The sequence below is a fragment of the Manis pentadactyla genome, chromosome 6, assembly GCF_030020395.1.
Source record: "Manis pentadactyla isolate mManPen7 chromosome 6, mManPen7.hap1, whole genome shotgun sequence".
In the NCBI taxonomy this organism is placed as follows: domain Eukaryota; kingdom Metazoa; phylum Chordata; class Mammalia; order Pholidota; family Manidae; genus Manis; species Manis pentadactyla.
The window spans coordinates 28,479,016-28,502,103 of record NC_080024.1 but is presented as its reverse complement, the minus strand read 5'-3'; the positions used below and the strand labels follow the sequence as shown (position 1 = coordinate 28,502,103).

General features: G+C 37.5%; 1 protein-coding gene across 12 annotated transcripts in view; it reads left to right on the top strand.

The window, feature by feature from the left end:
- Window positions 1–23,088, top strand: part of LOC118929814 (1-phosphatidylinositol 3-phosphate 5-kinase) — a 103,340-nt gene that overhangs the window by 12,844 nt on the left and 67,408 nt on the right. For all 12 annotated transcript variants that reach the window (XM_057503628.1, XM_057503634.1, XM_057503633.1 and 9 more), the window contains 5 exons: window positions 517–635; window positions 1,341–1,512; window positions 10,997–11,204; window positions 12,987–13,076; window positions 22,663–22,801. In XM_057503628.1, coding sequence (XP_057359611.1) covers window positions 517–635; window positions 1,341–1,512; window positions 10,997–11,204; window positions 12,987–13,076; window positions 22,663–22,801 — 728 coding nt within the window. The remainder of the gene's footprint in view (window positions 1–516; window positions 636–1,340; window positions 1,513–10,996; window positions 11,205–12,986; window positions 13,077–22,662; window positions 22,802–23,088) is intronic.

Here is a 23,088-nt window from a genome sequence, read left to right as displayed (position 1 = left end):
AGCAATTCTAATCTGCCTAGACATTGGTGAAGGAAAGTCTGTAGGTAAATTACCCTCGTGGATGTTCTGAAGTCTGTCAGTCTTTGGGAACTGCTGTTAAATTCTTTTCTGATCATCTGCTCCAGGAGACTTTGGATGTATGGTCTGCAGAGTGAGCTGAAGTGTTCAACTCTGTTGCTGGCTGACTGTAAAGACTAAGCAGGTTAAATCACTGGGATTGCTTTTTCTTCTGCTAAATTTGTAGCAGTATTTTTATAGTTTGACAGAAAGGGCTTAAGAAATCATTAATGAATTTTGGGCCTTAATTTAAGCAATGGTCCTGTCCTAGGCTTCAAAACCTTCAGTGGTGTCAGGTCATGCTTGTCTTATATAGCCTTGAAACATTTTGAACAACCTCTTACCTCTATCTGGGAGAACATCAGTATATGCTAAAAGTAAGGGGCTTTGTTTTGCATAGATACTAGAGATTATTAACAAGTTTTTTTGTTTTATTTTTTTTTGGTGAATCTTACTCAGACACAAGAAGGAAAGCAGAACCTACTTTTGGAGGTCATGACCCTCGTACAGCTGTTCAGCTTCGAAGTCTCAGCACAGTATTAAAACGTCTCAAGGAAATCATGGAGGGGAAAAGCCAGGTACTTCCTAGGAGCTTTAGCAGATTACTTATTAAGCACTTACATGGGGCTCATGCCTGTAGTTTCATAACTGAAAATGGCATAATGCCACTTGAAAAAGTTATTAGTACTTCCTCTAGCTATGAACACCATATTTTTATACGTAAGTTCTGAATTTTGTCAATTTTCCCCCCTTTATGGTTAGTGCTTTTTGTGTTTTGTTTAAGAAGTGTTTAGCCCAGGGTCAGTAAATAGTCTCCTGTTGTTTCTTCAAGAAGCTTTCATTGTTTTTGCAATGTTTAAGGATCAAGCTTCATTTTTTTTCCTCATGGCTCTTCAGCTGGACCCAACACCATTATTATTATTTTATCTGAAAAGACCATCTTTCACTGATTGCATTTTAAATCTTGCCGTAAGTCTGTATATATGTGTGAGGGTGTAGCAGAGCTTTTGCTGTTCCATAGCTCCCCTTTTTTCTATGTTTGAACTAATATTCTGTCTTAAATTACTGTAGTTTTAGAAAACGTCTTGATGACTGGTGATGTAAGTATTTCAACTTTGATCTTCTTGGTCATTTTGGCCCTTTGCATTCCCTTTTGAGTTTTAGGAATAGCTTGTCAATTTCTACCAAAGAAACCTAGGATTTTGATTAGCATGGCATTTGCCATTGTATTTTAATAATCATTATTTTCAAGGAGCCTTCACATATTATTATTATTGTTACAGGATAGTGATCTGAAGCAATATTGGATGCCGGATAGCCAGTGTAAAGAGTGCTATGACTGTAGTGAGAAGTTTACCACGTTTAGGCGCAGACACCATTGCCGACTGTGTGGGCAGATTTTCTGCAGCCGTTGTTGTAATCAAGAAATCCCCGGAAAATTTATGGGCTATACAGGTAAATGCATTTTATTGACAATTTTACAAATTTAAAAAGTCATAACTATAAAATAGTTGTAATATAGGACCAGTGTTAAGATATATTTTCGTTTGGGCCTTATGTGTGAAACCTGGGGGACATGAATAGGAGGGAGGCAGGCACAGCTTTGCTCTTAGGACTTTACAGTCAAATAATAAAGTAGAGTAAAAGACAGTGTCTCCACAAAACCAAAACCATAGGAGTGTTAACATTTATTCGACAAGATACTTAGAGTAGATTACTAATTTATTAGTATGAGAGTTTTCATTTTACAAAGTACTGATCATCCTTGAGTTATATGACACTGTGCATTAGCAAACTGCATCTTATTCATTAGTCATTAGTGCCTTTAAATCTAATCAGAGAACCAACTCCAGAAATCCAAGGACCAATTCAGAAGACTCATCCTTAAGATTCTTTTGCTTTAGAACCAATCTTGGTACCAAAATTTGTATTAGGGTTCTCCAGAAAAACAGAACTAATAGGGTATTTACACTTCCTGCACCCCTGCTCCATTTATACACAAAAAGAGGTTAATTTTAAGGAATTGGCTCAAGTGATTCTGGGAGCTGGCAAGTCTGAAATTCTCAGGGTAGGCCAGCAGGCTGGAAGCTCAGGCAGGAATCTCACAGACTTTAGGCAGGATTTCTTTTTCTTCTGGGATTATCAGTCTTTGATTTCAAGGCCTTTCAAATGATCGAATGAGGCCTACCCACATTGGAGGAGGGTAATCTACTTAAAGTCTACAGATAGTATATGTTAATCATATGTTAAAAAAAAAAAAAGACTTCACAGCAACTAAACTATTGCTTACCAAACAACTAGCCTAGCCAAGTTGACAGATAAAATTAAACCATTGCAAATGGGATAATACATGCTGGGCACAATTGTATATTGTGGCCTTGAATAAGCGTAAAATACCTAGAATAATGTCTGGCACATAGAAACGGAACAATGAATATTAAGCTGTTTTTGGTGGTAGTAGCAGTAATAGCTCTGTATCCGTCAATGGAATTTTAATTACATGTGTGTCACCTCCAGTGGACTGGGCTCTGTAATGGCAGGGCTGTGTCTCAGTGGTCTATGCCAATCACATAATATGGGCATGCACTCAGTAAGTCATTGATGATGAAGGTCCTCCCTGAGAAGAAAACTTTTCAGGTCAGGCTTGGCTCTCAGCTTATTGACCTGATTGTTTTCATCCTAATAGCTGACAGGTTAAGGGAGATTTCTTTTTTTTTTTTTGTAGATAATTATTTTTTATTGAAGGGTAGTTGACACACAGTATTACATTACATTAGTTTCAGGTGTACAACACAGTGATTCAGCATTTATATACATGATAATTCTAGCTACCAGCTATCACCATACAAAGTTGTTACAATATTTTGACTATATTCCTTATGCTATACATTACATCCCGGTTACTTATTTATTTTACAATTGGAAGTGTGTATATATATATATATTTTTTTTTGTGTGGGGGCATCTCTCATATTTATTGATCAAATGGTTGTTAACAACAATAAAATTCTGTATAGGGGGGTCAATGCTCAATGCACAATCATTAATCCACCCCAAGCCTAATTTTCGTCAGTCTCCAATCTTCTGAAGCATAACGAACAAGTTCTTACATGGAGAACAAATTCTTACATAGTGAAAAAGTTACATGGTGAACAGTACAAGGGCAGTCATCACAGAAACTATCGGTCTTGCTCATGCATTATGAACTATAAACAGTTCAAATATGAATACTCATTTGATTTTTATACTTGATTTATATGTGGTTACCACATTTCTCTCTTTATTATTATTATTTTTAATAAAATGCTGAAGTGGTAGGTAGATACAAGATAAAGGTAGAAAACATAGTTTAGTGTTGTAAGAGAGCAAATGTAGATGATCAGGTGTGTGCCTGTAGACTATGTGTTAATCCAAGCTAGACAAGGGCAATAAAACATCCACGTATGCAGAAGATTTCTCTCAGAACAGGTGGGGGGAGGTTCTAAGCCTCACCTCTGTTGATCCCCAAATTCTCACCTGATGGCCCCCCTGCGACTGTGCCTGTCTTAGGTTGTTCCTCCCTTGAGGAATCTTACCCGTCTCTGGCTAACCAGTCATCTTCCGGGGCCATACAGGGAAATGTTAAGTTGGTAAGTGAGAGAGAAGCCTTATTGTTTGAAAAGGTTAGCTTTTTACTTCTTTGCATATTTATGCCCTGTGGCTTCTATGCCCAGCATTTGTCTTGAGGTGTCTTTACCAGTTGGAAGAATTATGATACTTGGTAAATTCGATAATGAGGCACGAATTCTATTCAAGGGTTGTAATTAGGAAGGAAGAAGAAAAGCTATAGAAGTAGCAGGCAGAAGAAAACCTGGGAAGATTGATTATTTCTTTGACATATCTTCTTGTAGAGTAACTTCAGCATGTATAGGTTTTAAACTACTAATTAAATTGCGCACACACATTAACTTAATAGGAGTACAGTTACGTAACCAAAGCATACCTGTAATTACCAGCCATCTCCAGTGAAACCAAGAAAACCAGTTAGGCACCTTAGGCATTTGTGAAAACTTATCTATGATATGGTGGATATTGTCCAACTGAACTTGAACAGTCTGAGAGAAATCAGACAAATAAAAACAACCCATTCCTGGGGACTGTTCACATCCCTTATGTTCTTTTAACAGTAGATAGTCTGTAGTTGTAAGATTTTGGAGCACTACAATTTGCACTTCTCCTAATTCTTGGTTGAGTTCCAACAGTATAGATCCAGTCAAATTTGTTGTTTTACTGTATGCACAGGCCAGCTTAGATATCTCCTTCTTCATTTCCCATGGCAAGTCCAGGAACTGGTGGGATGAGTGCATCTTCAACTGTAGCAGCGTGTGGATCTTTGTTGGGGTTTTTTGATGATCATCTTCTGGTATGAGTCTTCCAGAGAGTGCTGATGTTGGAAGTTCTTTTTCATATCGTATCTTAATTCATTTTCTGGGTAGCCAAATTAGGCTTTGATTCTCTGTATAAACACAAACAGACCCTTTTCCTACACTTTTATATGCCCTTTATACCCTTGTGTAGAACTCATTGGAGGTCACCACACAGGAACTGCTTTTTTTTTTTTTTTTTCTTTTTGTTACCATTAATCTACACTTACATGATGAATATTATGTTTACTAGGCTCTCCCCTATACCAGGTCCCTCCTATAAACCCCTTTACAGTCACTATCCATCAGCATAGCAAAATGTTGTAGAATTACTACTTGTCTTCTCTGTGTTGTACAGCCCTCCCCTTTCTCCCACCCCCCCATGCATGCTAATCTTAATACCCCCCTTCTTCTCCCCCCCCTTATCCCTCCCTAAACACCCATCCTCCCCAGTCCCTTTCCCTTTGGTACCTGTTAGTCCATTCTTGAGTTCTGTGATTCTGCTGCTGTTTTGTTCCTTCAGTTTTTCCTTTGTTCTTATACTCCACAGATGAGTGAAATCATTTGGTATTTCTCTTTCTGCGCTTGGCTTATTTCACTGAGTGTAATACCCTCCAGCTCCATCCATGTTGCTGCAAATGGTAGGATTTGCCCTTTTCTTATGGCTGAGTAGTATTTCATTGTGTATATGTACCACATCTTCTTTATCCATTCATCTATCGATGGACATTTAGGTTGCTTCCAATTCTTGGCTATTGTAAATAGTGCTGCGATAAACATAGGGGTGCATCTGTCTTTTTCAAACCGGGCTGCTGCGTTCTTACGGTAAATTCCTAGGAGTGGAATTCCTGGGTCAAATGGTAAGTCTGTTTTGAGCATTTTGATGTACCTCCATACTGCTTTCCACAATGGTTGAACTAACTTACATTCCCACCAGCAGTGTAGGAGGGTTCCCCTTTCTCCACAGCCTCGCCAACATTTGTTGTTGTTTGTCTTTTGGATGGCAGCCATCCTTACTGGTGTGAGGTGATACCTCATTGTAGTTTTAATTTGCATTTTTCTGATAATTAGCGATGTGGAGCATCTTTTCATGTGTCTGTTGGCCATCCGGATTTCTTTTTTGGAGAACTGTCTGTTCAGTTCCTCTGCCCATTTTTTAATTGGATTATTTGTTTTTTGTTTGTTGAGGCGTGTGAGCTTTTTATATATTCTGGATGTCAAGCCTTTATCGGATCTGTCATTTTCAAATATATTCTCCCATACTGTAGGGTTCCTTTTTGTTCTATTGATGGTGTCTTTTGCTGTACAGAAGCTTTTCAGCTTAATATAGTCCCACTTGTTCATTTTTGCTGTTGTTTTCCTTGCCCAGGGAGATACGTTCAAGAAGAGGTCACTCATGTTTATGTCTAAGAGGTTTTTGCCTATGTTTTTTTCCAAGAGTTTAATGGTTTCGTGACTTACATTCAGGTCTTTGATTCATTTTGAGTTTACTTTTGTATATGGGGTTAGACAATGGTCCAGTTTCATTCTCCTACACGTAGCTGTCCAGTTTTGCCAGCACCATCTGTTGAAGAGACTGTCATTTCCCCATTGTATGTCCATGGCTCCTTTATCAAATATTAATTGACCATATATGTCTGGGTTAATATCTGGATTCTCTAGTCTGTTCCATTGGTCTGTGGCTCTGTTGTTGTGCCAGTACCAAATTGTCTTGATTACTATGGCTTTGTAGTAGAGCTTGAAGTTGGGGAGTGAGATCCCCCCTACTTTATTCTTCTTTCTCAGGATTGCTTTGGCTATTTGGGGTCTTTGGTGTTTCCATATGAATTTTTGAATTATTTCTTCCAGTTCATTGAAGAATGTTGCTTGTAGTTTCATAGGGATTGCATCAAATCTGTATATTGCTTTGGGCAGGATGGCCATTTTGACGATATTAATTCTTCCTAGCCACGAGCATGGGATGAGTTTCCATCTGTTAGTGTCCCCTTTAATTTCTCTTAAGAGTGACTTGTAGTTTTCAGAGTATAAGTCTTTCACTTCTTTGGTTAGGTTTATTCCTAGGTATTTTATTTTTTTTGATGCAATTGTGAATGGAGTTGTTTTCCTGATTTCTCTTTCTATTGGTTCATTGTTAGTGTATAGGAAAGTTACAGATTTCTGTGTGTTAATTTTGTATCCTGCAACTTTGCTGTATTCTGATATCAGTTCTAGTAGTTTTAGGGTGGAGTCTTTAGGGTTTTTTATGTACAGTATCATGTCATCTGCAAATAGTGACAGTTTAACTTCTTCTTTACCAATCTGTGTCCCACAGAAGTTGGGGCTTAGTGTTGTTGTTGTCATTTGTTTCCATATATTGCTGGATCTCCATTTTGATTTGGTCATTGATCCATTGATTATTTAGGAGTGTGTTGTTTAGCCTCCATGTGTTTGTGAGCCTTTTTGCTTTCTTTGAACAGTTTATTTCTAGTTTAATGCCTTTGTGGTCTGAAAAGTTGGTTGGTAGGGTTTCAATCTTTTGGAATTTACTGAGGCTCTTTTTGTGTCCTAGTATGTGGTCTATTCTGGAGAATGTTCCATGTGCACTTGAGAAGAATGTGTATCCTGTTGCTTTTGGATGTAGAGTTCTGTAGATGTCTATTAGGTCCATCTGTTCTAATGTGTTGTTCAGTGCCTCTGTGTCCTTACTTATTTTCTGTCTGGTGGATCTGTCCTTTGGAGTGAGTGGTGTGTTGAAGTCTCCTAGAATGAATGCATTGCATTCTATTTCCTCCTTTAGTTCTATTAATATTTGTTTCAGGTATGTTGGTGCTCCTGTATTGGGTGCATATATATTTATAATGGTTATATCCTCTTGATGGACTGAGCCCTTTATCATTATGTAATGTCCTTCTTTGTCTTTTGTTACTTTCTTTATTTTGAAGTCTGTTTTGTCTGATACCAGAATTGCAACACCTGCTTTCTTCTCTCTGTTGTTTGCATGAAATATCTTTTTCCATCCCTTGACTTTAAGTCTGTGCATGTCTTTGGGTTTGAGGTGAGTCTCTTGTAAGCAGCATATGGATGGATCTTGCTTTTTTATCCATTCTATTACTCTGTGTCTTTTGATTGGTTCATTCAGTCCATTTACATTTAGGGTGATTATTGAAAGGTATGTACTTATTTCCATTGCAGGCTTTAAGTTTGTGGGTACCAAAGGTTCAGGGTTAGCTTCTTTACTATCTTACTGTCTAACTTAGCTTGCTTGTTGAGCTATTATAAACGCGGTCTGATGATTCTTTATTTCTCTCCCTTCTTATTCCTCCTCCTCCCTTCTTCATATGTTGGGTGTTTTGTTGTGTGCTCTTTTTAGGAGTGCTCCCATCTAGAGCAGTCCCTGTAGGATGCCCTGTAGAGGTGGTTTGTGGGAGGCAAATTCCCTCAACTTTTGCTTGTCTGGGAATTGTTTAATCCCTCCTTCATATTTAAATGATATTTGTGCTGGATACAGTAGTCTTGGTTCGAGGCCCTTCTGTTTCATTGCATTAAGTATATCATGCCATTCTCTTCTGGCCTGTAGGGTTTCTGTTGAGAAGTCTGATGATAGCCTGATGGGTTTTCCTTTGTAGGTAACTTTTTTTTTCTCTCTGGCTGCTTGTAATACTTTGTCCTTGTCTTTGATCTTTGCCATTTTAATTATTATGTGTCTTGGTGTTGCCCTCCTTGGATCCCTTGTCATGGGAGTTCTGTGTACCTCTGTGGTCTGAGAGGCCATTTCTTCCCCTAGTTTGGGGAAATTTTCAGCAATTATTTCTTCAAAGACATTTTCTATCCCCTTTTCTCTCTCTACTTCTTCTGGAATACCTATGATTCTTATATTGTTCGTTTTCGATTGGTCACTCAGCTCTCTTAAAATTCTTTCATTCCTGGAGATCCTTTTATCTCTCTCTGCATCAGCTTCTCTGCGTTCCTGTTCTCTGTTTTCTAGTCCATTAATGGTCTCTTGCATCTCGTCCATTCTGTTTTGAAGTCCTTCCAGAGCTTGTTTTATTTCTGAATTCTCCTTCCTTAGTTCTTGCATATTTCTCTGCAAGTCCATCAGCATGGTTATGACTTTTGTTTTGAATTCTTTTTCAGGAAGACTGGCTAAATCTATCTCCCCAGATTCCTTCTCAGGGGAAGATGTAGCAGATGCCGAAGCTGTCTGGGTTAGTCTTGTCTGGATCATATTTTTTTGCCTTTTCATGTTGACAGGTGCTATTGACTGTCAGCTGGGAGGGCCAAACTTTTCACTTGCTACTGGCCTTTCTTTACTGGGACAACTGCGACCCCTAGTGGCTTGTGTTGGGTAATTGCGTGTAGACTGGGTCTTTGTGTCTTGCCTGGCCGGTATTTAGGAATCTCCCTTTCTGAGGGCGTGGTCTGCCTTAGGCTGCTTCTCTGTTTTCGCAGCGCCCGGAGGGGTAATGGACGGCGGGGCTGTTTGGCTGTTTACCTCCGTGAGGGGTCTCACAGCTGTTGCCCAGGGGGTTAGTGCGCCCAGTTTTCCCTGTAATTTCCAGCCACTGGGCTGTGACCTGCCCCGGCCTGCGGGACAAACGTGGGGTGTCGCCCGAGACGCCTGCAGAAATGAAACAAGCAAGGGACACAAAGCACGACCAGCAAGACAGGATGTCTGATCAAGCTGGCACAGTTTATTGTTTGCAGGCTCAATTTATACAGGCTAGCAAGGAAGGGGTGGGTCAGAAGATTTTTGGACCTTAGGTGGCGCCGGTGGGAAGGTGTAGAGGGGTGATTGGGCCTTGGCTGGCACCGGCAGGAGCAGAGGACCCGGAAGAGAAGCGGGGAGTTCGCCATTTTGTGGGTGGGGGGTCCTTTGGTCCCCGGCATCAACCTGTGTTGTTTCCGTCCAGCTGTTACATCCCTGTCCCTTTAAGACTTTCAAAAAGCACTCGCTTTTCTTTGTCACAGGGGCATCAGCTTCGGAACCCGTTCAGAGGTCTTGCTGCCCTGTTTCCCTAGTTTCCAGCCCTCCACGCATGCACTGTGTCTGCGCTCTGGTGCCGGTGGCTGTGGCTGGGTGTTTAGCAGTCCTGGGCTCCCTCTCCCTCCCGCCGGGAGCTGGGGAGAGGTGTGCTCGGGTCCCGCTGGGCCGGGGCTTGTATCTCACCCCTTTCACCAGGCTCTGGGCTCTCGCACGTGTGGATGTAGTCTGGCTGTTGTCCTGTGTCTTCTGGTTTCTCTTTTAGGATTAGTTGTATTTGTTGTATTTTCAAAAATTTATATGTTTTTGGGAGGAGATTCCCACTGTCCTACTCACGCCGCCATGTTGGCTCCGCCTCCAGGAGATTTCTTTTATATTAAGAAACAAACTAAGCCTTGTTATGGTAACTTAAAGACCTTCCTGCAGTAAGTAATTTTACTTCCTTTTTGCAATCCTACTTCTGTCCACTGGTGGCAGCACGTCCTTAGTACTCTCCTTCATCCTGGACTGGGGTTCATTTCTTCTGGGGTTCTGATAGTTGCAGATACAGTTTTCTTTAGCATTTTAATTGATTTCATCTGTTGAATTGTGTCAGAAATAGGTAATGCAACAAGTGATATTTAATTTTGCTTAGAATATGTGCATAATTTAATAAAAAAGTGTTATAAAATAGTCGTTATATACCAATTATACTTGGTAGTAATTATGTAATAGTAGGGTTGACTTCAAGAAATCTTTTATTGTGTCACTTCAGTTTTCTAATGTTAATGGAAAAAAATTTAAGTTAGAGTTGTTAAATAACCTGTCACTATAAAGTTCAGCTACCTTAGTTCCTTTTTTAGTACACTGAAATAGTACAGTCATGTAAATAATTAGTACAGAAGAACAGAGTAGAAATGAAAATTTAAGATTTGAGCAGGACTGCATCCTAAAAGAAATTACAACATTTAAAAGCATTAAGTAATCTTGTAGCTTGTCTTCCCAAGAATACTTCATTTCCATCCTAACTTTCACTGTGAGAATTTCCTTAGTAGTCGTCCTCCTGTATTTCATATTGTCTGTGAAAGTGTATTTTCTGTTTGTTTTTGAAATGTGCCCCCTTGTGGAGGATGTATAAAGCTGTACAAAGAAAGAAAAGCTTTTCAGGGCTTCACAATAGAGACCTAACAATATTTTCCTCCTCACCTCTTGCCTAGGAAATACTGTTTCTATTTGTGTCGGTTTATTTACTGTACTTAAATTTTGTTTTTGAACCTACTGTGCCATATTTCACTTTTAGAAACTTGAAAAATATTCTAAGGCAGAGTTTTCCGGTATCATTGAATGATGTTTTCTTAACTCATTTTAAGTATTTGAGGGGATTTGGATACCTGGATGAATTTATCATAATGATGGTTTTTAAAATGTGTAACTGAGCTAAACAAAGTTATTTCACTTTTTAAAAACCTCTTGTTTGGTAGTGCTTGTTTAGAGACTGTTCCCTGTTATTAGATTAACCATTAACCCAAGGATTTCATAGGTTCCGTTGAGTAATGTATTATTATCTTTTACTTCATTTTCTCTTTTTTTCTCCTAGGGGACCTCCGAGCTTGCACATACTGTAGAAAAATAGCTTTAAGTTATGCTCATTCCACAGACAGTAATTCCATTGGGGAAGACTTGAATGCTCTTTCAGATTCTGCTTCCTCTGTGTCTGTACTTGATCCAAGTGAACCCCGAACCCCTGTTGGGAGTAGAAAAACCAGCCGCAACATATTTTTAGAGGATGATTTTGCCTGGCAAAGGTAGTGTCACTTAAATATAATTTTATTTAAATTTGAGAAATACTGATTATTCTTGTGACCTGAGTGCTTTTATTTAATCTTTACTTTTGAATTGTTTCCTGCAAATTCCCCATTTTCTCCCTTTCTTTAGCTTGCCTCCAGAAGGATCACAGATGTATACGAGTAGTGTATATATTGACTAATTAGATGTAAGCTGTACAAAGAGAGATTTTATATCTTCTCTGTTCACTGTTCTACCCCTGGGACCAAAAATAGGGTGTGGCATATATATGATCTTGATAATATTTATTGAGTAGGCAGTGGAAGTTACTGAGATTAATAATTTCTAATGTAGCCTTATTAGAGAAGGAGAATTCCTATTAAATTTGTATTCGTAATATTTGCAAATGAAATTAGTTTTTTTTTTCTTCCTAAGAAGAATTTCATGTTTCCCCATATGTCTAAGTATAGCTACACTGCCTGGTAGTGGAGGATGTTAGACTAACTTTTTCTTGGAAGTTACCTGGAATTGTTTGAGTTAGAATCCTAGATTCATTAGTTTCTGATTGTTTTTTTTTTTTGCTAAATTATTTTCTTATGCATAATACCAAATCTGGCCATATCAAAGAGCTTGGAGTTTTAACAAACATTTTCATGATAAGTTACTTTATTAATTACCCCTTAAGGAAGTAAGGAATTAGTATGTAACCAATGAATTTAAACGGAAGTCAAAAGTGAGTGAGTTATAGCTACATTCTACATGTAAGGATCTCAGGGACATAATGCAGAATAGAGAAGACAGTCACATAGATATCCAGAGATTATTTATATAAAGTTAAAAGATATACAAGGCAAATAGACTGTCCAGTGATAACAAACATAGTAAGCTTAAAGAAAAATAAGAGAATGATAAATACAAAATTTACAGGTAGTTCCGTTGAGGGAGGGGAGGGGCCTGGGTGGGAAGCACAAGCACTTTGGAGTCAGTGGCAATGTTCTTTTTCTTAAATTGCTCCATGGGTGCATTGGTATTTTTGGCGTCATTCTCTATATGTTCCGTATATTATGTAAATATTTAATATCGATTCTACATTTAATAAAACAATAAAAAAATAGTGATTCTCAGTTTTTGCTTACTTTAGCAATGTCTTTTAGTTGTACCTGGCCCTGTTGTGTAAGCCCAGGATTGGCAAGTATGATACAATAAAGCAAACTAGGTTTGAAAGGTTTCTGAGAGATGTAGGATAGATGTCAAAGGTGGAATAATTTTAGGTTCTCTGATAATTGTTTAACATTTATTCTTTGAGTCATCATATCTCTGCAGTAGCCACCACTGTGTTCTCCTTTTGACAGATGTAGATGCTGAGGTTCAGAGAGATTAAGTAATATATCCACAGTCACACAGCTATTGAGAGGTAGAGTCTGCACTTGTACATGTGTTTGTCTGACTCTGTTGTGCTATTCCAGGGGGTATGGGGACTGAGATTCAAATATTTGAACTCAGTATTTCAGTCTCATGATGTGAAGAGTTCTGTAAGTACCCTGCCAACCAATTTTATTATTTTAATGACATCCCATATATTTAATAAACTCTCCTTATCAGTCTTTTGGCATTTGATAAACTTAAGATAAAAACCATACTGTTTACACCTTAATTAAAGGATGAAAACAAAAACGTTCCATAATTTCATTATTGTAGGGGAAAACAATCTGCTTTTAAATGAATGTTAAAGCACTTCACTGAAATTGGATTTGCTTTTTACTGTCCCAAATCATCTCAGTATTTTCCTGTTTTCTTTATAGTTTGATTCATCCAGACTCCTCAAATACTGCTATTTCATCAAGACTCGTATCTGTTCAAGAGGATGCTGGGAAATCTCCTGCTCGTAATAGGTAAACTGCCAGATGAAAACACTGTATTCTGTGTGTGATTTTTTTTCTTTTCATACTAGTGAGAAGAACAGATACAAATGGATAAGATTGTTATACACTTTCTTAGCTCTGAAAACTGAATTAAACTGTCATTTCCCTTTTGCTAGTCAGTGCTCGCTTCCATCTCTCATTAGCCCTTTTCCACTGTTCTCTGTTGTTTCAGATCTTGGAACCTACACCCTCCTTTCTTCTAGCTTAGTAAAGGACTTTACTTATATATAGTGAGAAAAAGAGATGACAGATGGGGATTTTCTCAACTCTTACCACCACTTCCCAACTTGATTACATTTACAGCTCATCCTTTTCCTCTTCACTGTGGCCCAGTCTCCATTTGTATTCTGGTTCCTATCCCTTCTCATTTTTTTATTAGTTATCCTATTGATGTTCATATCTTTTTTTTTTTTTTTTTGTAGATAATTATTTTTTATTGAAGGGTAGTTGACACACAGTATTACATTACATTAGTTTCAGGTGTACAACATAGTGATTCAACATTTATATACATGACAATTCTAGGTACCAGCTATCACCATACCAAGTTGTTACAATATCTTGACTATATTCCTTATGCTATACATTATATCCTGGTTACTTATTTATTTTACCATTGGAAGTGTGTACTTTTTTTTTTTTTTTTTTTGTGAGGGCATTTCTCATATTTATTGATCAAATGGTTGTTAACAACAATAAAATTCTGTATAGGGGAGTCAATGCTCAATGCACAATCATTAATTCACCCCAAGCCTAATTTTCGTCAGTCTCCAATCTTCTGAGGCATAAACAAGTTCTTACATGGAGAACAAATTCTTACATAGTGAAAAAGTTACATGGTGAACAGTACAAGGGCAGTCATCACAGAAACTTTCGGTTTTGCTCATGCATTATGAACTATAAACAGTCAGTTCAAATATGAATACTCATTTGATTTTTATACTTGATTTATATGTGGATACCACATTTTTCTCTTAATTATTATTATTTTTAATAAAATGCTGAAGTGGTAGGTAGATACAAGATAAAGGTAGAAAACATAGTTTAGTGTTGTAAGGGAGCAAATGTAGATGATCAGGTGTGTGCCTGTAGACTATGTGTTAATCCAAGCTAGACAAGGGCAATAAAACATCCACGTATGCAGAAGATTTCTCTCAGAACAGGTGGGGGGAGGTTCTAAGCCTCACCTCTGTTGATCCCCAATTTCTCACCTGATGACCCCCCTGCGACTGTGCCTGTCTTAGGTTGTTCCTCCCTTGAGGAATCTTACCCGTCTCTGGCTAACCAGCCATCTTCCGGGGCCATACAGGGAAATGTAAAGTTGGTAAGTGAGAGAGAAGCCTTATTGTTTGAAATGGTTAGCTTTTTATTTCTTTGCATATTTATGCCCTGTAGCTTCTATGCCCAGCATTTGTCTTGAGGTATCTTTACCACTTGGAAGAATTATGATACTCGGTAAATTTGATATGAGGCACGAATTCTATTTAAGGGTTGTAATTAGGAAGGAAGAAGAAAAGCTATAGAAGTAGCAGGCGGAAGAAAACCTGGGAAGATTGATTATTTGTTTGACATATCTTCTTGTAGAGTAACTTCAGCATGTATAGGTTTTAAGCTACTACTTAAATTGCGCACACACATTAACATAATAGGAGTATAGTTACATAACCAAAGCATATCTGTAATTACCAGCCATCTCCAGTGAAACCAAGAAAACCAGTTAGGCACCTTAGGCATTTGTGAAAACTTATCTATGATATGGTGGATATTGTCCAACTGAACTTGAACAGTCTGAGAGAAATCAGACAAATTAAAACAACCCATTCCTGGGGAATGTTCACATCCCTTATGTTCTTTTGACAGTAAATAGTCTGTAGTTGTAAGATTTTGGAGCGCTACAATTTGCACTTCTCCTAATTCTTGGTTGAGTTCCAACAGTATAGATCCAGTCAAATTTGTTGTTTTACTGTATGCACAGGCCAGCTTAGATACCTCCTTCTTCATTCCCACGGCAAGTCCAGGAACTGGTGGGATGAGTGCATCTACAGCTGTAGCAGTGCGTGGATCTTTGTTGGTGATGTTCATATCTTCCACCTCTCTGCTGACTCCTGTCCATCAACATTTAAACAAAACCAGGTCACCTATTAAAAACAAACAAGCAAATAAAAGCCCTTCACTTTTATTTCACTTCTGGTTACCTATATTCTCAATTATTTTTTTCCTTCTTAGCCAAATTTCTTGAAATATTTGCCTGTAATTATTCTACACATGTACACTTCCTTCTTTTTCAGCTTACCATATGTTCAAACCTTTGCAAATGCTTTCATTTTTACAGACTTAAGTGGTGGAAGTGGCTGTTAACCTGAAGAACTAGACTCCTGAATAATCATAGTAAAATTCATAGCATTCATTATTCATAGACAGTCATGTCATCTGTGAACAGTCTTAGTTCTTCACCAGTGTGTTTTTCTTTTATTTCCTTTTCATGTCTTTTTGCTTAGCTATTACTTCTAGCATGATGTTGAAAAGCAATGGTGAGAGGGGACATCCCTGCCTTGTTCCTGATCTTAGTGGAAAAGCTTTTGAGTTTCTCACTATTAGGTATTATGTTAGCTGTAGGTTTTTTGTAGATATTCTTCATCAGGTTATGGAAGTTGCCCTCTATTCCTGGTTTGGCAAGAGTCTTTCCATGAATGGTTTTTGGATTTTGTCAAATGCTTTTCCTGTGTCTGTTGATATGATATATAGTTTTTCTTTAGCCTGTTGGTGTGATGGATTACACTGATTTTCAATTGTTGAACTAGTCTTTCATACTTGGGATAAATCTCACTTGGTTATGGTGCATAATTAATTCTTTTTATACATTATAGGATTGGAATGCTAAGATTTTGCTGAGGATTTTTGCATCTGTGTTCATGAGAGTATTTATAGTTTTCTTATAATGTCTTTTGTCTAGTTTTAAGTATTAGGGTAATGCTGAACTCATAGAATGAGTTAGGAAGTATTCCCTCTGTTTTATCTTCTGAAAGAGATTATAAAGAATTGGTATAATTTCCTCTTTAAATATTTGAGAGACTTCGCCAGTGAACTCCTCTGGCTTGGAGATGAGCCCTTCAAAGGAATTTGCCATTTTTATTACAGTGTTTTTGATGTCTAGTATTTCTTTGTGATTCTTTCTTAGAATATCCATCTCTCTGCTTACATTTTTCCATCTCTTCTTGCATGTTGTCTGTTGTTTCCATTAAAGCCCTTAGCATAGAAATCATAGTTTTTAAAGATTCTTGGTGTGAGAATTCAACATTCTTGCCATATCTGATTCTGGTTCTGATACTTAGCCAGTGTCTTCAAACTGTTTTTGCCTTTTAGTATGCCTTGTCATTTTCGGTTGAAAGGTGGACATGGTATACTGGGTGGGCCAAAGGCATTGGTAAATAGGCTTTTAGTAATGTAGGAGTAAGGTGTGGAGGGAGGGGAATCCTCTGTAGTCCTGTGATTAGGTCTCAGTCTTTCAGTGAGCCTCTGCCTCTGAAGCGTGAACTTCACAAGTGCTTCTCAGTTTTGTTCCCACTTAGATGGCACAGGGTGGCAGGAGTGGGCTGGCTTTGGGTACTTCCCTTACTCAAGTAGTTTAGGCTCTGATAAGCCCAGCAGATCAGGCACTGATAAAATAGTTTCTCTGTGCCTTGTAAAAAGAACAGAGTGCTCTGGCTATTAAAAAGTGATTCCTTTTCCCCTCCTGCCAAAAGCCTGATGGGCTTTTTCTCTGATACTCACTGTGAATCACTGATAGTTCATGTTGAAGTAAAATTTGCATAAGTATGAGTATCTCCCCCACTCCGGTTTTTATCTCTCAGGATTGCCCACATTGAGCCTGCAACAATTTGTCTATTACAGTTCAAGTTTTCCTACTTGATTCTGGTTGCCAAGGAGGTTTTTGCCTTTGGGTTTCTCTTTCCATAAGTGGTGATTTTCTGTAATCTCATGTTTGTCCAATTTAGGGGGGCAGTAGTTTGCCCCCTCACTTCACTTCTATGACTGACCTAAGACAAGTTGAATTTTTTCAGTCTGTCAGCTTTTTACTTGCTGTTAGGACTGAGCTTTTTCTAGCTGGATAGAGATCTTATCTTTTTCTTCTTTTTAAAAAATTTTGCTTTCTTATGGTAAGAACACTTAACCACAGGATCTGTCTTCTTAACTTTTAAGTGTACATTATTGTTGACTCTATGTACATGTTGTACAGCAGATCTTTAAAGCTTATCTTACTTAACTGAAACCTTATGTGATTGATAAGTCCCCATCTTCTGCCCCATCCACCCGGCTCCTGGTAACCATGATTCTAGTTTTTGATTTTTATCAGTTTGATCATTTTAGATACCTCATACCAGGAGAATCATGAAATATTTGTTTTTCTGTGCCTGGTTTATTTCACCTAGTATAATGTTGTCAGGGTCCATCCATGTTGTTGAATTTCCTTTTTAAAGGCTCAGTAGTATTCCATTGTATGTGTATACCGCATTTTCTTTATCCATTCATCTGTTGGTGAATGTTTAGGTTGTGTTCACATCTTAGCTATTGTCAATTGTGCTTCAGTAAATGTAGGAACGCTAATATCTCGTTGAGATCCCTTTTCAGTTTGTTTGGCTATATACTCAAAAGTAGGATTGCTAGGTCATGTGGAGGTTAATTGTTTGAGGATCTTCCATACTGTTTTCTATAGTGGTGGCCCTAATTTACATTTCCACTGACAGTGCACAAGGGTTCCCTTTTCTACACATCTTCACTAACACTTGCCTTCTGTCATCTTTTAGTTTTCAAATCTTAAGCGTGTGTTTTCTCAGAACATTCATTTTACCTCTCAGAAACACATAACCAATTAAGGAAATTTAAGTGATAAATTTTTATTACTGGATATACTATATGTATTCTGATTTTGCCATTTGTCTTAATAACATCCTTTGTAGTAATTTTCCTCCCAATCTGTCATCAAATCCAGGATCATGCATTACATTTAATTATCATGTCTTAATGGTCTTCCTTAGCTTTTCTTTATCATTCATGATGTTGGTATTTGTGAAGAGGGCACACCAGTTATTTGGTGGCATGCTCATCAATTTGGGTTTGTCTGATACTCCTCTTAATTAGATTTAGGCTATTCTCTGTTTTTTTGGGTAGGAATTCTACATAAGTGATATAGCCTTATTAGTCTATCATGTCAGGATGTTATACAAGTTTATGTTATTGGTAATACTGACTTGAGCTCTTAGTTAAAGTAGCATTCTGTGTTTTCCACTGTAAAGTTACTATTTGCCTCTTGTAATGAATAAATAATATATGGGGAAATATTTTGAATCTGTGTAAATATCCTGTTCCTTATCATCTTTTACTCAATATTTTAGCATCCATTTATTACTCTTGCACAGATGTCACTGGGATGATTGCAAAATGGTGACTTTCTAACTCCGTCATTTCTTCAGTATTTATTAGTTGACATTCTTAAGAAAGCTTTCCCATATAGAAGAGTTATGAGTGGGAAGTTAGGGATGATTACATGACCTAAGTTATGTTTTGGTGGGTGCACTCTGGTTGCTCTGTTGAGGAAATTACAGGACATAAGAGTAAAAGCAGGGAGACCATGTAGAAAGCTGGTGCAGTAATCCAGGCAAGAGAATTGACTCATGTTTGAGTAGGAGAAGTGGGGTGGATGATAAATGATTATAGATAGATTTTGATTTTAGCACTAACAGGATTTGCTAACCAACTGGATGTAAAAGATGACTCAGGTTTTTGGCCTGAGTAGTTGGAAGGATGGAGTTGTCATTTATTGAGGCAGGCAAGACTGGGAAGAACAGTTTGCTTTTGGTTTTAGACATGTTGAATTTGAGATACCTTCTAGACATCCAAGCGAGATGTTGAATAGATAGTTGGTCCGTGAGTCTAGAGTTTAGTAGAAGAGAGATACAAGCTGGAGATAAAAACTTTGTGTTGTCACCATATGGGTGGTATGTAAGTCTGTGCACCTGGATGGAGACCATCAAAAGAGTGAGTGTGGAACGTGAGGAAATAAGGACGAAGGACTGAGATTGGGGAAATGAAGAGCATCAAGAAAAGGACCCTGAGAAAGAGAGACCAGTGATGAGGCAAGAGGAAAACCAGGGCCGGTGTTGTCTTAGTAGCCAAGCGAAGAAGGTTGTTCAAGGAAGGGGGAGTTTTCTTGCTGGTAAGTCAAGTAAGATGATGTGTGAAACCTGGCCATTGGATTTAACATTAATACTGGCAACGTTGAAAGGCAGCTAGAGTGGGGTTTTTGGGGTTCAGGAGAGAATAGAAGAAGAATTGGAGACAGGAGTTTTGCAACAGTTGAGGAGGGAAATACAGCAGAGGAATGTGGAATCAGGACAGTTTTTTTAAAAGATGGTTCAAATTACAGTATTCCTAGTGATGTGCATAAATGTGGAGATAAACTATGCTAATTTACAATTTATCTCCTTATGCTTAGAGTTTATGCTAAGACTGAGGTAAGTCTTTAGGAAAGATGTAATTTCGTCAATAATACTGTTGGTCAGTAATACAATTTAGTTAATACTATCTCTAAATAAAACTTCAGTCATCATTCTTACCACAGGGTATTTACTAGAGTATTTGACAACAAAGTTGACTAATTTTCTTTTTTTTTTCTTGTTGCCACTCTATCGGAGTATGTTCAGGAATGGTTAGAATGTTAGAGCAGCCAACTGCACTGACAAATGCATGCACCAGAAGGAGCTTTTAATTAGTTGACTAAGACATAGTGACAACTTTTCACTAGAAGATAATGCCAAGAAATGAACAACTGATTATTTAAAAAATCTTGCTTATAGACTATGTTTAGTATCAGTGGTTTCTCATTAACTATTAAGAATGAGTTTCTGCTAAAGCTGAATAATTCCTTAAATTATTATTATTATTATTATCATTTTACATATATAGTAGTGCAACCACTACCCAAAAGGTAGTTAATTTATTTATTTATTTAGGTATCATTAATATACACTTACATGAACAACATTGTGGTTTCTAGTTCCCCTCATTGTCAAGTCCCCACCACATACCCCATTACAGTCACTGTCCATCAGCATAGTAAGATGCTATAGAATCACTACTTGTCTTCTCTGTGCTATACTACCTTCCCCGTGCCCCTCCCACTACATTATGTGTGCTAATCATAATGCCCCTTTTTCCCCTTATCCTTCCCTTCCCACCCATCCTCCCCAGTCCCTTTCCCTTTGGTAACTGTTAGTCCATTCTTGGGTTCTGTGAGTCTGCTACTGTTTTGTTCCTTCAGTTTTTTCTTTGTTCTTATGCTTCACAGATGAGTGAAATCATTTGATACCTGTCTTACTCCGCCTGGCTTATTTCACTGAGCATAATACCCTCTAGCTCCATCATGTTGTTGCAAATGGTAGGATTTGTTTTCTTCTTATGGCTGAATAATATTCCATTGTGTGTATGTACCACATCTTCTTTATCCATTCATCTACTGATGGACACTTAGGTTGCTTCGATTTCTTGGCTATTGTAAATAGTGCTGCGATAATCATAGGGGTGCTTTTTTTTGAAACTGGGCTCCTGCATTCTTAGGGTAAATTCCTAGGAGTGGAATTCCTGGGTCAAATGGTATTTCTATTTTTAGTTTTTGAGGAACCTTCATTCTGCTTTCCACAAAGGTTGAACTAATTTACATTCCCACCAGTAGTGTAGGAGGATTCCCCTTTCTCCACATCCTCACCAATATTTATTGTTCCTAGTCTTTTGGCTGTTGGCCATCCTAACTTGTGTGAGGTGATATCTCATTGTGGTTTTAATTTGCATTTCTCTGATTAGCAATGTGGAGCATCTTTTCATGTGCCTGTTGATCATCTGAATTTCTTCTTTGGAGAAGTTTCTGTTCAGATCCTCTGCCCATTTTTTAATTGGATTATTTGCTTTTTGTTTGTTGAGGTGCATGAGCTCCTGTATATTTTGGATGTGAACCCCTTATTGGATATGTCATTTGTGAATGTATTCTCCCATACTGTAGGATGCCTTTTTGTTCTGCTGATGGTGTCCTTTGCTGTACAGAAGCTTTTTAGTTTGATATAGTTCCACTTGTTCATTTTTGCTTTTGTTTCCCTTGCCCATGGAGATATGTTCATGAAGAAGTTGCTCATGTTTATATTCAAGAGAGTTTTGCCTGTATTTTCTTCTAAGAGTTTTATGATTTCATGACATATTCAGGTCTTTGATCCATTTCGAGTTTACTTTTGTGTGTGGAGTTAGACAGTAATCCAGTTTCATTCTCTTACATGTAGCTGTTCAGTTTTGCCAACACCAGCTGTTGAAGAGACTGTCATTTCCCCATTGTATATCCATGGCTCCTTTATTGTATATTAATTGACCATATATGCTTGGGTTAATATCTGGACTCTCTTTTCCCTTAAATTATTTTAAAAGTATTTTTATTTTCATGCTGGGTATAGCAAAGTTTTTCAGTTGAGACCTGGTTTTGAATGGCAGCCCAGTTGTTTATTAGCTGAATTACCTTAGACAACTTAATCTCTGATTCCTGATTTCTTTATCTATAGAATGGATCTAGCAGTGCCTACTCCACAAGGTGATATAAGAATTAAATGAGGGAAGATATGTATATTGTCCAACTGAATGAGTTATATAGTGTCTAACACATTGTAGATGCTACTGCCTTTTATCCTTTATATAGAAGCTAAAATTGGGTTTCATTTTTTTCTAGGTAGAAGCTATTTAAATTTGTAGCTAAAATGTTTTTATAAATAAATAGCCTGTTTTGTGCTATTGATACTCCATTTATAAGCTGTTTATATGGTAACTTTGCCAAGAGGTAAAATTAGGGATATTAAGTACATACTTACATAACAAGAGAGGAAATAATTTTTCACTAATTTTTTTATTGGCTAAATTCAAAATGTAATAAGAACAGTATTTTAAATATAGGTGTACTATTGAGAAGAAAGGAATTCTCTTTCGGGGGATAACATTTTGCTTAACTGGTGTTCAAAGTTAGCGTTTCCTGTTATCAGAACATTATAGATGTTCAGCTTAAAAAATATTCTTAGTTCACTGCAAAAACTTTGGCCTGTGGGCCAAGTTTCCTGTCCTGATCTGAAAGACTGTTTCTGCATTTAGACTGTGATTCTTTGCATTCATCAGTTAAAAAGAAAACTTACTAATTTTCAGTATTTTAATAAGAGTTTGTATCTATTTTCTTTGAAATATTACTGTTATATGAACTTCATTTATAATTGTTTTCCTGTAATCTTTCAATAGCAACTTTTAACTTGTTTTAAAATAAGTTTAGACTAACATAGAAGTTGGAAATACAGTACAGAGAATTTCTGGATAGTCTCTCAGCTTCCCTAGCAATAATATCCAAAACCGTCATAACTTCTTTTAAAAGTGTCCTTAACATTGGCAAGTAGGAATTTATTTAAAAATGAATTCTCACTGTAAATCTGTTTATTGATGAAGACTTTAAAACTGTGTTTTCACTTTTTGTTTTTATTTCCAGATCAGCAAGCATTACTAACCTGTCACTGGATCGATCTGGTTCTCCCATGGTACCTTCGTATGAGACATCTGTCAGTCCCCAGGCTAGCCGCACGTATGTTAGAGCAGAGACCACTGAGGATGAACGCAAAATTCTTCTGGTACCGTGCAGTATCTTTGACCCATTGCTACTTTTGAGCATGAAGAATCTTTACCTCTCTGATTTTCCTTTTTTTTTTTTAAGAAACATATAAATGAAATAGCCAGTTAGCATATACATTACATAGAGAACATAATTAGAGTAAGTTTTTATTAGGATTGCCTGAGAAATTGGTCAAGCCGTCCATGCTCACACATTTCATTAATATTTTTTTGACCCCTTCACTCTGGCAAGATCAGAATTCAGGTGCTTGCATAATAAGAAAGCTTAACTTTTAGTTAGGTCTTT